We start from the raw sequence: 18290 nt of genomic DNA on the forward strand, positions 1-18290 counted from the left end.
TGGTGAGAAATACTTGATTTCACTTTGTTTCTGATAAATTCTTACTTGCAGAACAGAAGTTCTGTAAGTCAATACAATAATAGACAGTTGAATTTAACTTTATTCAAAAGACTTCCTTCTCTTATGTTGCATGATTATGCCAACAGTATAATCAAAGGCTATAATTATTTAAATTTTTCTATTTTTATATCTTCTCAATCTTTAATTTTTATATTGTTCAAAAATAATGAAATAATGTGTTAAATATTGAGAAGAAATTCTTTTATGTATTATATGCCAATTTTATAAATGAAAATCTTTAACTTATAAACTTTAAATAAATTAGGAGTTATATGTAAGTGTTCTGTAATAAATTGTACTTTGTATGGCAAAAGCAAATAAACATTTCTTAGTATTTTGAATACCAAAGTATTTTACCAGCACAAGTTTTTTTGTCCAGACCCTGTAAAGTTCAAGGGCATCTGAGTATGAAATAGCTTGTGAGGAAATTCACATTGCTTTCTTAATTTGATTAGGTTGGGGAAAAGGACACTAAATAGATCATCATCTTTAATAATTTTAGTTCAAATATAGACATTAAGTATTATACATAGACTAGTAAATGTGTGTATAATTTTTCCCAAAGCTTGTAAAGGGAGTTGGCATTATAAAATATATTAATTTCCATTGACTACCGCATCTGCATTTTAGTATGCTTTCTTATATAGACTTGCTTATGGCAAGCATTGTTAAAATGCTCAGAAAGGGCAATATGGCAAAAAAAAAAAAAAAAAAAAAACCACATATGAGAAATCATACCTTTAAGTTTTTCAGATAAATATAGTTAGGTATTGTATATAATTGATCATAATGGGGCAGCAATGACTGAGAAGAATGTAAGTCATAAATAATTGTCCAAGTATAAAGGAAACTTAATTCTAAGAGAAGAGTAAACACTTTGGTGCACTAATTGTTGTAACTTTATATCAAAGTAAAACATGTACAGAGTTCAAGTGGAATAGACATTTATAATGCAGTGTCTGGAATACTCCTGACCCACTCCTCCCATTCTTCCTGTCCAGTCCTTCTTTCTAGAGATCACCACTTTCAATTCTTTAATCTTCTAGCTAAATAATATGCTATCTCTTGATTTATCAGTTTTAGATGATAGTCACTGATCTTCAACTATAGAAGATGAGAAGTTGGGTGTTTCATGCTATCATCTCCATGTTTTCTTGGAATGTAATTATAAGTTTTGAGTCAGCAAATTATCAAACTTTACTTTTTTGACTATAGAAAGATTGTTTCCTATTAAACTAAGAAGTGTTCTAAGATATTTCTTACTTGTACTACTCTTGTTTTTCTTGGCATTAACCATTGTCTTTTCCCCCTTTCACTTTTCTTCACACCTCTTGTCAGATTTCCCCATGCCCTGTAACAGCCTCTCAGTATAATTTTTATTTCTGAAAATTCAATCTCACACATAATTGATATTGATTAGATACAGAATTTTTAAGTTGAAAGGTGTCTTTATTTTAAGCCATTGCCATTGTCTTTCTGCTTTGGGGAATTTTTCCTGCATTCTTTTCCAATTCTTTTCTCTTTGTTTTCTCCGATTCTGTTTATTGTAGCTCCCGTAGTCAGAGATCAAATTCTCTGCCTTTACCCTCAACTTTAAAAAAAAAAATCTTGTATCTCCCATTTTCATATTATTGTCCTTTGTTTTACTTTCTGGGAAAGTTCCTTGGTGTTAAATTCAAATTTTTTTCTATCAACTTGTTTTTTTCTCCTTTCACATTTTTAATTCACTTATCTTTTTAATTTAAAAAACCCAGCATCCTATACTTGCTTAATGGATGCAATATCCTTTCTGATTAATGTCTTTTAGAATGTATGTTTTAGCAATATTTGGTCCTTCTTCCATTGTCTGAAGCTCATCTAAATTGTTTAGTTGTTGTTGATCTTTCTGTCTTTTAGGTTGGAGGCTTTTCTCAAACATCTTTTGCTCTTTGGCTGTTCATTCATATTTTAAAACGAGGCACTGAATTGGCTTTCACTGTAGAGGTGACCATCTGTGGAGGGGCCAATACTTATGGCCATATAGTTTCCCCAATAACAGTTCTCTAATCCCTGCCAAGAGTGCTTGGGAGTTGGGAGCTAGGAACAGGCTAGGGAGTAGAAGGGTGTTCTCACCATTCAGTATGAAGACTTCTGCTTATGTCTCAGTATGGTGCCTAACCCTTGTCCTCTACTATGCCTGAATGCTTCAGTTTTTGTTTTTCAATGTTTTCCCTCAGAAAACAAACCATCCGAACCCAGGAGGAGATAGGAAGGGAGGTTCCTTAGGGGGAACTTGGGGAGAGAGACTGAGTTAACCCATGTCCAGATTCTTGGCCCACAGAAACTGACAGATAATACATGTGTGTTGATTTTAGCCTCTGAATTTGTGGTCATTTTTTATGCATCAAGAAATAATTAATACAGTATTAAATAAATATTAGTTGAAAAAAATTGTAATAATAGTTAAGTGTTCTATATAGAGACTTTCAGCCAAGCCTGTGCTTCACCTCTGCCTTCTGGGATGTCTGATGATTTCAGTACCTGAAGGGTCCGGGTATAGGAAGGAGGAGTAGGATGGCATTGCAAGGATATCCCCCTCTCCAGACAGAAAGTGTGTCTCTTCTCTATTCCTTTTAGGTCTGATACCACCCTTTGTGGGGCTTCCCTGGTGACTCAAATGGTAACGAATTGCTGCAAGGCAGGAGACTCTGGTTCAGGCCTTGGGTTGGGAAGATCCCCTGGAGATGGGAATAGCTACCCACTCCAGTATTCTTGCCTGGAGAATTCCACGGACAGAGGGCTACAGTCCATGGAATTGCAGAATCAGACACGACTGACTGACTAACCCTTCACTTTCACCACCCTTTATCTGTTTCTCAACATAAGTTACAATTTGAGGTCTTTGTTGTCTCCTGGTTTCATGAAAGATGGAGTTTTGTAGATTTGTATAGTTCTCTGTGTTTGGGGGTACCATTTCTGAAAATGTAAAATAAGGCAAGAAATTCAGTACTCCGCCATTTTAAAACTAGAAGTTGTCTGAATAATTTCAAATGATACAGGTTACACAAATTTTATAGAGAGGCTTCCCAAAACATAATGTTACTTCCCAAAACATAATACCCAGAACATTTTATTCATACTGGTAGGTTTTCATTTTCAAGTATTTTTTGGATGTGATAGATGGAGGATATAAACACAGAGAGCCTGGGTCCTACCCCCAGAAACCTTATCATCTAGTGGGGAGATAAAATGTGGAGCAGAATTACTGTCACAAAACAGAGAACATAAGAGGGTTGTGAGAAAGATGTTCTCACACCAAAAGCATTCAGTACCTGACAGATGTAATTTGCATCTTAAGAGGCAAGGATTTCCAGGAGGAGGTAGCATTTTTATATGAGGCTTAATGTTTGGGTAGGATTTGCACCTAGTAAGAGCTTAATAAATATTTTCTGAATATAATTAATACTGTTTAGCTCTGGTGGTTTGACATTTTTCTTTCCACTTCTGTTAATGCTAAATATCCTTTACTTCAATGTGGTGTATCAGCAGCAATCAGTTTCATTCATTCTCATCTTAGTTTTCTTGAGAGGAATTCACAAAAACATTTCTATGAAGAAAATTCACCATTCAATGATAGTTAGTGATATATCCTATAATTGCAAACAAAAAAATCTTCCTGTGAGAATTCCACCACATAAATGATGCATGTATATTATTAAGAATTACAAATATTGAGTAATAAAGTGTCAAGTTCACATGTTCCCTGATGTTATTTTGGGGCTAGTAGATTAGCAATTTTTCAAGAACATAAGCAGTAATTAGAAATCTTTCATAATTTCTTTCAGAAACAGCATTTGGTTTTAATTCTTTCATTTAAAAAATCTTGTAAGAAAAAAACTGTGTCAGAACTCTTGACATTTTTATAGCTTGACAAAAATTAAGTATAATTAAAATGAAATATTTGGTGCATAAATTAAACTGCAATTAATATGTTTTCTGCCACTGCTTGAAGGATAAGATGAAAATGGTGTTGTTAGCAGGCTGCCTGCTGTGAGACTAATTTCTTGATTTTTCTACCCCACATTATCACACACTTTCTCACAGTAAAAGAATAAACCAACAAGTAGAAAACACTGTTTGATGAAAATGGTATACAGGAGATAAACTGGCTTTTATGAAGGCAAGGCAATATTACTTTTTTATTTTAAGATCTGATTACTAGTTTATTTCAAGGCTACAATTTGTATTTTCAAAGTCATTAAAATAAGTAGAAAATTACCCTTCATTTTAGCTAGCTATGCCTTTTAAATTACCCATTGTATTGTTTCAGGATGTTTTGCTTTTTCAGGAGGTAATTAGAAAATGAACAACAACACAAGGGATGCAGGGTCCTCCCCCTCCAGCTAACCAAGAAATAATAATAAATTCCATCACAAAAATTTAGATGTGAACAATTTCCAGAAAAGTGGAGGAAAAGATATTTTCTCTTAGTACTCCTCTTGAAGGAGGATCACTGTTTTCTCACTGGAGCCCACAATTAAAGAAAAAACAAAGAAACACTGGACCTTGACTAAAGTTAGTTATTGCCATCTTAAAAAAATTTTCCAGCTGCCACTTTCCCAGACAATAAATCAAGAATTATTTCTATGTGAATTTTTTCTAGCTAATTACTTTTTTGACATGAGACACCATTTGTGGAATCAATGAGAGAAATAGGTAATCATTATTAATAGTCTTCTTTATTTCTCCAAATGTCTCTTGGACAGTGCTTCTCAAGGGGTGTAAATGCATGAGTGGAAATGAGAAGGTATAGGCGAGGCCCCATTCAGCAGCTGACTTGCACGCCTGATCCCTGGGAGCCGGGGTGGTGTCCATTCACGCTGTGTGACTCCAGCACTGGGATATGACAGTGTCTGTTGAAGTGAATTAGTGGAGCTCTGTTCATATACAACCAGGCCACGGTGCCTGATTTCCCCAGGGCCAAAGTCTATTTATCCATCATTCAGTCATTCCTTCAGTCAAGTAATACTTTTCAAGCCCCTATTTTGTACCAGCTAAACCCTCGGAGTGGCTTCCACGGTGGCTTAGTGGTAAAGAATCCGCCTGCAATGCAGGAGATGTGGGTTGGATCCCTGGGTTGGGAAGATCCCCTGGAGAAGAGAATGGCAACCCACTCCAGTATTCTTGCCTGGAGGATCCCATGGACAGAGGAGCCTGGCAGGCTACAGTCCATGGGGTTGCAAAAGAGTCACATAGGACATAGTGACCCAAAAAACCCCCAAAACTTTGGAGTAGAACTGTGAATGCAATGTGTCCTGTCTTTTAGAAATTATTTCCACTGTTGAGAACTTTCTTAGAATATCTAGTTACTTAGAGACAGGCACTCAGTTCCTTTCCTACAAAAACTCTTAGAATTTAGAAAGTGAAAGCCCCTCAGTCATGTCTGACTCTTTGCGATCCCAAGTGACTGTACACTCCATGGAATTCTCTAGGCCAGAATACTGGAGTGGGTAGCCTGTTCCCTTCTCTAAGGGATCTTTCCAACCCAGGGAATGAACCCAGGTCTCCCACATTGCAGGCAGAATCTTTACCAGCTGAGCCACAAGGGAAGCCCTTAGTATTTAGGCATATAATGTCACAATTCTGGCTTCAGTTGTATTCCCCACTTTAAGCCATTGTAATATCATCTTGGAACATTTTTGCAGCATATTCTCCGGCACACTAACTGGGTGGAAGCCTAAACATTCCCTTTAGAGCCGGTCCCATATAGCGTTCCTTGCATTTAAAGTGGAAGCATTCCTTCTACTTTAGGTTCCTTCTACTTCAGATCCCCTAGAGAAGGGAGTGGCTACCCACTCTAGTATTCTTGCCTCAAGAATTCCATGGACAGAGGAGCCTGGCAAGCTATAGTCCATGCGATTGCAAAGAGTCGGACACTACCTGCACTTCACTACTTAAAATGGGCTACCGTTGTGTTTGAAAGTTATGTTACTGGAACCTCCTACCCTGACACCATTCATTAGCTCTGTTATTAAAACAACTTACAGGCTACAGATGATTTTAACTACAACATTGTCTCCAGTTGGGTGTTCCATTTCAGTGACTTTATTTAGATGAGGTTCTTATTGTTTATAGTTGAAATTAAATAGTTAAGGCCGCATTTTATCTGTACATCCATATTTCTGCATCTAGGCCTATTACTTCTTATATATCTTTATGTCCTGTATCTCTTTTACTATGGCTGTAATCCATATACCCCATAACACGATGGAAAAGTCGAACAAGAAATCCCATTATTGGCCCTTCAGTTTACATATTGGCCTACCATTTCCCACTTCAGCATTAATAATCAAGGTGGGAAAGGAGCGTGCACTAAATAAGAACAAGATAAAACTGTTAAGGAAAAGAAACATATAAAAATGGAAAAAGAATTAAAAGTAACTCAAATATACAACTTTAGAATTTAGATGTACCTACTTATAAATAAGAATATGCACGCTGAAGCCAAAGATAAATGACCTTTGAATAAGCAACTGTTTAGGGTTATTTTTCCACAACTACTTTTTATAAAAGTTAAAGGGTTTTTGAGAGTTTCTTATCTGAAAATAGCTAACACTGAGTACTTGCTATATACCAGACAGTGTTTTAATTGCTTTGTAAATATGAACCCATGTAAGCCTAATGGAGAAGGAAATGGCAACCCACTCCAGTATTCTTGCCTGGAGAATTCCATGGACAGAGGAGCCTAGCGAGCTACAGTCTATGGGGTCGCAAAGAGTCAGACATGACTGAGGGATCTTTAAACCTACCTATGCACTCTTGTTGGAGAAGGCAATGGCACCCCACTCCAGTACTCTTGCCTGGAAAATCCCATGGATGGAGGAGCCTGGTAGGCTGTAGTCCATGGGGTTGCGAAGAGTCTGACATGACTGAGTGATTTCACTTTCACTTTTCACTTTCATGCATTGGAGAAGGAAATGGCAACCCACTCCAGTGTTCTTGCCTGGAGAGTCCCAGGGATGGGAAAGCCTGGTGGGCTGCCGTCTCTGGGGTCGCACAGAGTCTGACATGACTGAAGCGACTTAACAGCAGCAGCAGCAGCATGCACTCTTGTAATCCTAATAACAGCCCTGTGAGTGGGCTGTCATTATTTTTATATCATTTCATCTCTGTCTTTCAAACAAGGAAACAAGCACCCTGGCAGCTTAGCTCCAAAGTGAACCCGCCTCAGAACAGAACTCCTAAAGTTCTCAAAGAACCCTTACAAATACCCTCGGTGAGACTCCTAGCATGACATAACAGACAGATGAACTTGGTTACCTTTCTAGGTTCAGATTGATGTTGTATTGTCAACTCAGCTAAAAGCTGTTTGGAAACATATACAAATGATTTAATTGAATGAATACTTAATAAATCCTAAACAAGGGAGCTGAAAAGAGCACAATAATAGAGACTGTTTTGGGATGTCTTTCTGAAAACTCATAGTGAACAGAAAAAAAAAAGAGTAACTCTTAGAACTCTTAGCCATTGCACGAATGTTCTTTGTCAAAACAATGGAGATGTTCGGGCCATCACAGACTTTTCATGCAGGAATAATTCTGGGTGATCTTTCAACCTGCCAATAAACTCTTGTTTATAGACTATGGAAAATCCCAAGTACTACCCAGACTTAACTGTGGTCTCTTTCAGGAAATATTTTCCTGTATTGTCTAGTCAGCTGAAAGTTCTTGCCATTCTCCTTTTTTCTGTGTGTGTGTGTGTGTGTTTAGCTCTAAGGAAAATCTTTGCAATATGAATATGTAAAAAGAATATTTTAAGCTGACCAATGTGTGCATAACCTTTGGTTTCCATCCTTCCCTTTTAATCTTGGAGGTTTTTTCTACTTTAGTGTATCAGCTCTGCCCTGCTTACCAACATTGAAGCTGGTTGTGAGTATCTGATGAAAAGCCTTAAATAACTAGATAAACAGCACAGCTGCCAACCTAAAGTAATCTTACACTTTGAGGGTGAGTGGCCCAGGAAATTTGCTCTTTGTCATTTTGACTTGGGTTTGAAAATGGACCTGGGCTGCATTCCAGCTCAAAGAGCCGTTCACTTCCAAAGAGTCCTAAATTGTCCCAAGGAGCTCATTTTGGCAGTGGATTATTTGTGTTTGGCTGGGCATCCTAATGGCAAAAGCTGTCTGCTCTGGCAAGCAAGGGCTGTGGCAGGATTTAGAATTACATCCCCAGTGTTTTTCCTTGATGAGGTTATTTTTCAGAAAAGCCGTCCCTCACCCCCCATTTCAAAAGTGACAATGCACAAGTGTTGTGCTGGTGGTTTCTTGAACTAATAAATAGTTTCCCAGGGCAGGGTGGTCTGTTTTATATATTTGAGGCATATTATAAACAAATGAGAACCAGCACCCGATTTTTTCTGAAACCAAAGCTGGTTGGATGGCATCACCGACTCAATGGACATGAGTCTGAGCAAACTCTGGGAGATAGTGAAGGACAGGGAACCTGGCGTGCTGCAGTCCATGGGGTCACAAAGAGTTGAACATGACTTAGCGACTGAACAAAGCTGACTTAATGGCGAATCCAGCTCTTTCTATATCAGAGATAACAGTCATTGGTTCAATAGGGCCAGGTAAGAAAGTGGGCTTCCCTGTGGCTCAGCTGGTAAAGAATCTGCTTGCAATGCAGGAGACCTGGGTTTGATCCCTGGGTTGGGAAGATCCCCTGGAGAAGGGAAAGGCTACCCACTCCAGTATTCTGGCCTGGAGAATTCCATGGACTCTATAGTCCATGGGGTCACAAAGAGTCAGATAGGACTGAGCAACTTTCACTTTCAATAGAAAGTAGGGTTTCAAATAAAATAAGAATGATAAAGAATTTGTGAAAGATTTTCTGTTACGGGATGTAAAGTACAGGTACTTGAAGAGTCACTCCTTGTTTATCTACACAACTCTCAATGCCTATTGTCTGGCTCTCCCACTTCCCTGTGAGGGATCCTGGGAAGACACAGCTAAGTTTTGGTTACCACTGTTGTTTAGTTGCGAAGTCATGTCCGACTCTTTGTAACCCCATGGGCTTTAGCCTGCCTGGCTCCTCTGTCCATGGGATTTCCCAGGCGAGAATACTGGAGTGGGTTGCCATTTCTTTCTCCAGGGCATCTTCCAGACTCAGGGATTGAACCCAGGTCTCTTACATTGCAGGCATATTCTTTACTGCTGAGCCACCAGGGAAGCCCTTTGTTTTACCATTAGTTGGAAGCTATGTAGCAGGGTGCTGATACACTGTAGATGTTCAAATGTTAGTGCAACATACAGGTTAAAGTATATCACAGAATTCATTATTTTCTCACTCATTATATTAGAAGGACCCAGAACTAAGTACACAAAAATATCCAAAGGAATGAAGGAAGAAAATATTACAGCTTCTATTTATTTTTATCACATTTGTATGTCTATTTCACATTGTATTTACACATATATAATTTCAAACAGATAACCAAAATATATTGCTGCTGCTAAGTTGCTTCAGTCGTGTCTGACTCTGTTCGACCCCATAGACAGCAGCCCACCAGGCTCCCCTGTCCCTGGGATTCTCCAGGCAAGAACACTGGAGTGGGTTGCCATTTCCTTCTCCAATGCATGAAAGTGAAAAGTGAAAGTGAAGTCGCTCAGTCACATCTGACTCTGTGCGACCCCATGGACTGCAGCCTACCAGGCTCCTCTGTCCACGGGATTTTCCAGGCAGGAGTACTGGAGTGGGGTGCCATTGCCTTCTCCAAAATATATTGAAGATGCTTTAAATATTTTTACTGATGGAAGATATGATCAAAATTCTTTCAGTCCTGTTTCACTACATTATTGTACCATAATCAGTCTCTCATATGTGTAAATGGAGTTTATTTAACTTTTAAAAGCACATGGTGGATAGAATATGAGCAGATTTTTACCCTTGAATGAAAGGCAGAGGAAGAAACTAATGGCAAATGCCAAGTGTTTTATCCTATTTAATCCTCATACCAATCGTGCAAGATATCTCCGTTTTATAGATGATGAAGCAGAATGAATTAGAAAGTGCTTCCCGTGCTTCTGTACTCTGAAAGGAATTACAAAGAATTGGTATCGTTTCTTCTTTGTTTGGTATCATTCACCAGTGAAATCATCTGGGCCTGTTTTGGAAAGTTTTTAATTATTTATTCATTTTTTACAAATAAATATAGACCTATTCAGATTATTTCTCCTGTTTGAGTTTTAGTAGACTGTGACTTCCTTGACTGGTCCATTTCACCTAAGTTATCAAATTTATGAACAGAGTTGTTCATAACATTCCTTTATTATCCTTTTAATGTTGTGGGATCAGTAGTGATGGTTCAGCTTTCATTTCTAATATTTGTAAGTCGTATCTTCTTTCTTTTTTCTTAGCCTGACTAGGTATTTGTCACTTGTTGAAAGAACTAGTTTTTGTTTTGCTGATTTTTTTTCTATTGATTTCCTGTTTTCAGATTCGACTCTGATTTTATTTTCTTTGGCTTACTTTGGGTTTAATCTACGCTTTTCCTAGTTTCCTAGAAACTAGCTTCTAGTTTCTAAGTGGAAGCTTAGGTTAATGACTCGAGATCTTTCATCTTCTCTACTCTATGACTTCACTGTTATAAATTTCCCTCTAGACACTGCTTTTGCTGCATCCCACAAATTTTGACAGGTTGTATTTTAGTTTTAACTCAAAATATTTTTTTCTTGACTTTTTTTTTCTTTGACTATATACTATTTAGTAGTGTGTTATTTAATCTCCAAATATACCCAGAAATTTTACACTGTCTTTTTGGTATTAATTTTCAGTTTAATTTCATCATGGTCTAAAAGCATACTTTGTATGATGTCTACTGTTTTGAAATTGTTGAGGTACGATTTATGGCTCAGAATGTGGCCTATCTCGGTGAATAGTCCATGAGAGCTTGAGAAGAGTGTGTGGTTATTGTTGGATGAAGAAGTCTATAAATGCCAGTTACATCCAGTTGAGTGACGGTGCTGTTCAGTTCAATTGTATCCTTACTGACGTTCTGCCTGCTGGGTCTGTCAGTTATTTATAAAGCGGTATTGAAGACTCCAATTACAGTAGCGAATTTGTCTATCGTTTCTTGCAGTTCTATTAGTTTTTACTTCATATATTTTGATGCTCTGTTGTTAGGTACATACACATTAAGGACAGTTATGTCTTCTTCCAGAATTGACCCCTTTATCATGTAATGCCTGTCTTTATTCCAGATAATTCTCATCGTGAAGTCTGTTTTGTCTGAAATTAATGTGTCTACTTCAACTTTCTTTTAATTAATGTTAGATGGTATATCTTTCTCCATCCCTTCACTTTTAATCTGTTTTTTTTTTTTTTAATTTAAAGTAGGTTTCATATGGGCTTCCCTGATAGCTCAGATGGAAATGGCAACCCACTCCAGTATTCTTGCCTGAAAAATCCCATGGACAGAAGAGCCTGGTGGGCTGCAGTCCAAAGGGTCACAAAGAGTCGGACATGACTGAGTGACTAAGCACAGCATACAGGTTTCATGTACCCACTATATAGTTGGGTCTTGTTTTGTATCCACAGTAACTGCCTTTTATTAGTTTATTTAAATATACTATTTATTAGTATATTTAAAATCACACTTAAAGTGATATTAATATAATTGGATTAATATCTATGTATTTATATCTGTTTTCCATTCATTACCTTGTTCTTTGTTGGTTTTTTGTTTTGGTTTTGCCTTCCACTCTTTCTGGTTTTGCTAGTTTTAATTTAGCATTTATATGATTTCATTTTTTTCTCCTCTTAGCACATCAATTCTACTTCTTAAAAAAATTTTTTTTAGTGGTTACTCTAGAGTTTGGAATATACATTTATGACTAATCCAAGTCCACTTTCAAATAACACTATATTATTTCATGGGCAGTTCACCTACCTTTTAACAGATTATTCCCAGCTCCTCCCTCCCATTCCCTATAATATTGTTGTCATTTATTTATCTTATCCATAAGCTATAATCACTGATTACATTGTTGTTGTTATTATTTTGAACAAGACTGTTATTTGTAAGATTAATTAAGATCTTTCCCTTCATCTATTTATTCTCTAATGTTCCTCATTTCATGTAGAAATGTATTTCTAATGGATATCAGACAGTAAAAGAAAAATACTATATGGTATCATTTATATGCATAAGCTAAAAATAATACAAAAAAAGTATGCGCAAAACAAAAACACACTTACAGATGGAGAAAACGACCACCGGTTGCCAAAGGGGAGAGGGAAGGAGAGGGGAAAACTAGGAGTATAGAATCAAGAGACACTATTGTAAAACAGATAAGCAACAGGATATATGGTATAGCACATGGAATTATACTCAGTATCTTATAATAACTTTTAATGGAGTATAATCTGTATAAATACTGAATCACTATGCTGTATGGAGAAGGCGATGACACCCCACTCCAGTACTCTCGCCTGGAAAATCCCATGGACGGAGGAGCCTGGTAGGCTGCAGTCCATGGGGTCGCTGAGAGTCGGACACGACTGAGCGACTTCACTTTCACTTTTCACTTTCATGCATTGGAGAAGGAAATGGCAACCCACTCCAGTGTTCTTGTCTGGAGAATCCCAGGGACGGGGGAGCCTGGTGGCTGCCATCTATGGGGTCGCACAGAGTTGGACACGACTGAAGTGACTTAGCAGCAGCAGTAGCAGCATGCTGTATACCTAAAACTGATAGAGTATTATAAATCAATTATATTTCATTTTTTTAAAAGAGGAAAAAATTAGAAATAAACATTTTAAATAACAAAAATTGTTTGTTATAATAAGATAAAAAACATAGCTGTGGCTTCCCTGGTGGCTCAGTGATAAAGAATCCACCTGCCAATGAAGGCAACATGCGTTCAATCCCTGGTCCTGGAAGATCCTGCATGCCGCAGAGCTGCTAATAGAACAACTATTGAGCCTGAGTTCTAGAGCCCTGGAACGGCAGCCGCTGAGCCCATGTGCTACAGCTACTGAAGCTAACACGCCCTAGAGCCTGCGCTCTAGAACAAGAGAAGCCACCGCAACGTGAAGCCCAATCACCGCAACTCGAGAGTAGCCGCCACTCTCCAAAACCAGAGAAAAGCCCGTGCAGCAAGGAAGACCCAGCACAGCCAAAACTAAATATATAAATACAGTTATAAAAATGTATATTAAAAACATAGCTACAATTATCAAAAGTTTAAGATCATTTGCACAAAACTAACCTTTTCATTTACTGTCTTGAAACCTAGATTATTGTTGCACATAAATATTTATAGAACAAGTTGTTCATTATTCTCGTCTTCAGGATTCATCATTGCTAACGGTAAAAAATCACAGTAATGCTTCACGCATATGCCTACCCTCAGACATTCAAGTTTAAAAGTAATATGAATTACTTACTATCTCAAAATATACCCTCTGTGTCATGTGCAACTCTTGCAAATGCTACGTCGATTACTGAGTGCCCCTAGAATCACAGTATCAAATAGAAAGAAAGCCAGAATATGGATTTCAGCACCCCAAGAAAATAATACTTCATTATATAAAGTTCTGTTGCGTTCATGCTATCCAAAAGGAAGGATTTTGCTCAAACTAATGAATTTGTCTTTTACTTAAGCATTTTTGTCACGCAGATTTTTTTCATACTCTAAAGCAGTGTCTGTTACAACCTCTTGTCCTTCATGTCACTTGGGCTTAGTCGCTTTTGTTCCATAAACATAAAGCAACAGATGTGGGGCTTTTCCCTGGGGCCTGAATAGCGTTATTCACAGAAGTCGATACTTAGAGTTGGGGCTCTATTGTGCCAGAGGGGAGAGCCAGATCACTAGTGACAAAGGTTCCTGCATATTCTTCAATATACTTATTTTCTGTATGTTTGGAATACAGGAACCCTCTAAAGAGGTCGACCCTGGGCAGAGGTCCTTCCTTCGGAGGTTTTCTTAAATAAAATTACCCCGAATCATTTCCATTGAGGATAAACATCCTTTGCAAAGGAGAAACATATGCTTTTATATGGTCTGACCACTTACTTACAAAATCCACTGTCCATTTAGTGTTTCACCTCTCTAATGACTGCCAGTTTAACATGCCTGTAAAGCATTCGTTTCTGTTCTCAGTCAAATGCTGCTTCTCTGGTTACTCAACAAAAAATGATTTGTCCTCTCTTCCTTCCGCACTTCCTCAGCATTTGTGTGAATCAGTTCTGTGATACTTACCACAAGTGTGCCTCTGTTGTAAGTATTTGGATGTAACACCCTTCCCTTTTCATTCATTCAATCAGCAAATACTCTTTTGCACAAAACAGGGCACTTCCCCGAATGAAGCTTATAATCTCATGCAGGACACAAAATAAATATACAGTATTAAAGAGTAGTAATAGCTGTGAAGAAAATAGGACCATTTAAAATAATAGAGCGTTTCAGGGGTATTGTTTTATGTGCAGGTAGTCACAAAAGGTCTCTTTGAACAGGGATGTGATGAAAGGGAGGAATGAACCATGAGGATACAGAGATAAAGCCGTTGAGGTGGAGGCATCTCTAAGTATAAAGACTGAGAAGTAACATGTTCAGTAAACAGGGGTTTTGCTAGAGACAATTCATTGAGGGGAAATGCAGAAGAAAAATTGTGTCACCAAAGGAGCTAAATCCACCATTGTCCAGGTCAAGGTAAAACATGTAGACTGTGAGCTCTATGCAGACAGGGGCCCATGCCATTGTGTTGCTCAGAAGTTCTCCAGGCTGTCATCTACAACTCTTAAAAACTATGTATTTGACTCACAGGCTTAGAGAATGAACTTATGGTTACCGGAAGGGAGAGTTAGGGAGTTTGGTATGGACATGTTCACACTGCTATACTAAAATGGATAATGAACAAGGTCCTACTGTACAGGGGACTCTGCTCAATGTTATGTGGCAGCCTGAAGGGGAGGGAAATTTGGTGGAGAATGGATGTATGTATATGTGTGGCTGAGTCACTTTGCTGTGCGTGTGAAACTATCACAACATTGTTAGTTGGCTGTTGTTGTTTAGTCACTAAATCGTGTCCAGCTCTTTGTGACCTGATGGACTGCAGCACGCCAGGCTTCCCTGTCCTTCACTATCTCCCGGAGTTTGCTCAAACTTATGTCCATTGAGTCTGTAATACTGTCCAACCATCTCATCCTCTGTCACTCCCTTCTCCTCCTGCCTTCAATCTTTCCCAGCAATAGGATCTTTTCCAATAAGTCAGCTCTTTACATCGGCTAGCCAAAGTATTGGAGCTTCATCTTCAGCATCAGTCCTTCCAATGAATGTTCAGGGTTGATTTCCTTTAGGATTGACTGGTTTAATCTCCTTGCTGTCCAAGGGACTCTCAAGAGTCTTCTGCAGCACCACAGTTAGAAAGCATCAATTCTTCAGTGCTCAGTCTTCTTTATGGTCCAACTCTCACATCCATGGGCTTCCCTGGTGGCTCAGATGGTAAAGAATCTGTCTGCAATGCAGAAGACTGGGTTTGATCCCTGGGTTGGAAAGATCCTCTGGAGTAGAGAATGGCTACCCACTCCAGTATTCTTGCCTGGAGAATTCCATGGAACATTCCTGGCAGGCTACAGCCCATGGGGTCACAAAGAGTAAGACACAACTGAATGACTAATATTTTCACTTTTTTTTTTCTCATATCTGTACATGACTACTAGAAAAACCATAGCTTTGACTATATGGACTTTTGTTGGCAAAGTGATATCTCTGCTTTTTAATGCACTCTCTAGGCTTGTCATAGCTTTCCTTCCAAGGAGCTAGCATCTTTTAATTTCATGGCTGCAGTCACCATCTGCAGTGATTTTGGAGCCCAAGAAAATAAAATCTGTCCCTGTTTTTACTTTTTCTCCTTCTGTTTGCCATGAGGTGATGGCACTGGATGCCATGATCTTAGTTTCATGACTGTTGAGTTTTAAGCCAGCTTTTTCACTCTTCTCTTTCACCTTCATCAAGAGGCCCTTTAGTTCCTCTTTGCTTCCGGCCATATGCACATAATGATATCATATCTGCATATCTGAGGTTGTTGATATTTCTCCTGGCAATCTTGATCCCAGCTTGTGATGCTTCCAGCCCGGCATTTCATCTGATGTACTCTGCATATAAGTTAAATAGGGTGACAGTATACTGCCTTGTCATACTTCTTTCCCAGTTTTGAACCAGTCAGTTGTTCAGTGTTCAGTTCTAACTGTTGCTGCTTGACCTGCACACAGGTTTCTCAGGAGACAGGTAAGGTGGTCTGGTATTCCCATCTTATTAAGAATTTCCCACAGTTTGTTGTGATCCACGCAGTCTTAAAAACTTAAAAAACAGAACAAAACTATGTGCTTAAGAAAGCTTCATGTATCTGGCTTTCAACTAATAAAAATTAACTGCTAATTTTGTTTTTTTTGTGTGTGTGTGGATGTGATGGGAGGTTTGCTGTGCAGTTAGATGATATCTGTCTAGCAGTTTAATATAAATTATAACAAAATACTGTAAATCAGTTAAGACCTATTTGGTAATTGTTGATCTTTTTCCTCCTAGGATTTCCAAACTGTATTGCCATCATTTGATCTCTTCTCAAAATATGGAAAAATGTATTCAAAAGCTGGACAAATTGTATAAAGGTATGCATTTTTACTAAAAGGTACTTCAAAAACTACTATAGTAAATAATATAAAAAATCAAATGAGATTGACTTAACTATGAAGCATTTAAAAAACCACGCTACTATAATTTATGAAATACAGCTCCATATATTACTTTCATTCTAGTCTAATGGTTTTCAACATTTGAAAATCATGGATTTTGTATTTCAAATCTCTTCAAAATAAATTCAAAGTAGAACTAATACCTGAAGGACCTTCCTCTTTAAATTAATTAAAACAGTAGATAAATAGTTTTACATAATACAACGAGAAAGTATTGATGGTATCCACAACCTAAAATATTTCTCATTACTGTATGGTACAGTATTGTTTAAAATACTATATTCAATATGTGTTATTTAAATTGCGAGTTACCTTTAGGGAATTTCAAGTAAATAGCATCTTGGGTCTCTGATGAGCAGTTTGCAGACTAGAGAACATAGATCGCCACATAAAATTCAAGATCACAAAATAAACTCTCAATGAATACTGCATTTAATTAATCTAAGGTGTTTTAGAGTACAGAAGTGATTACAGTCGAAGGAAGCCTAATCAGAGGTATTCTGACATTTTCAGCCAAAGTTAAACGAGATATTGGATGAAGGCAGAATAGAGCACTACAGTTGAAGCAAAGAGACAGGAATGTGGAATCAGGCTGGTTAATTCCCCAGGGTCCTCCCACACCAAGAACAGCTGGGGAAGGCTGTGGTCTGTTGGAAAGAACACAAAATAGATACAAGCAACTATGTTCCTCAGACTTAGTTAGTGTTTCCTCTCTCCCATTTATAACTGGATGCTTCAACCGGAAGTCAATAGTTAAATGCAGAGAGCAATAACCACTCTGTGACTCCTCCAAAGGAATACACTAGAGGAAATATGAAATATTCTGAGCTAATAGAAAAACATACATATAATGCCAAGTGGGATTACAGTTTCAAGGTTTATAAAGTATCATTACTCATTGGAGTATTTGTCTAGTATTCATGTTTCACAGCATGAAGTAGCCTAAATAAAATTTTTCATATTTGTATGACTTCAGGTTTTAAATCAAAGATGTATCCTGTTCATAGTGGCAAGGTTGAAAACAACTTGAATATTCACTGGTATGTGAGTGAAGTTACTCAGTCATGTCTGACTCTTTGTGACCCCATGGACTGTAGCCTACCAGGCTCCTCTGTCCATGGAATTCTCCAGGCCAAAATACTGGAGTGGGTAGCCATTCCCTTCTCCAGGGGATCTTCCCAACCCAGGGATCGAACCCAAGTCTCCTGCATTACAGGCAAATTCTTTACCATCTGAGCCACCAGGGAAGCATTTACTAGTATAAAGTTAAATGATAGACACATAAAATGTAATACTGTGACATTGTTAAATATGTTAACATAGATCTTTCCCTATTAATTTGAAAAAATGCCTACAATATATTTTTAAGAAAAGAAAAGCTGGATTCAAAGATAACTGTGTAGTCTGATTTCATTAAATATATATATGTGCATGCATGTATGTGTACACATCACACATATATATAATGTATATGTATATATATAAAACAGAATTGCATG

At 37.8% G+C, this 18290-nt stretch overlaps 1 protein-coding gene across 3 annotated transcripts in view; it reads left to right on the plus strand.

Moving 5' to 3' along the window:
- SPATA17 (spermatogenesis associated 17) overlaps positions 1-18290 on the plus strand; it is a 243114-nt gene that overhangs the window by 211232 nt on the left and 13592 nt on the right. For all 3 annotated transcript variants that reach the window (XM_019976944.2, XM_019976943.2, XM_019976945.2), the window contains one exon: positions 16625-16707. In XM_019976944.2, the coding sequence (XP_019832503.2) occupies positions 16625-16705 (81 nt within the window). In that variant the 3' untranslated portion in view covers positions 16706-16707. The remainder of the gene's footprint in view (positions 1-16624; positions 16708-18290) is intronic.

This window comes from Bos indicus, chromosome 16, assembly GCF_029378745.1.
Source record: "Bos indicus isolate NIAB-ARS_2022 breed Sahiwal x Tharparkar chromosome 16, NIAB-ARS_B.indTharparkar_mat_pri_1.0, whole genome shotgun sequence".
Classification (NCBI taxonomy): Eukaryota; Metazoa; Chordata; class Mammalia; order Artiodactyla; family Bovidae; genus Bos; species Bos indicus.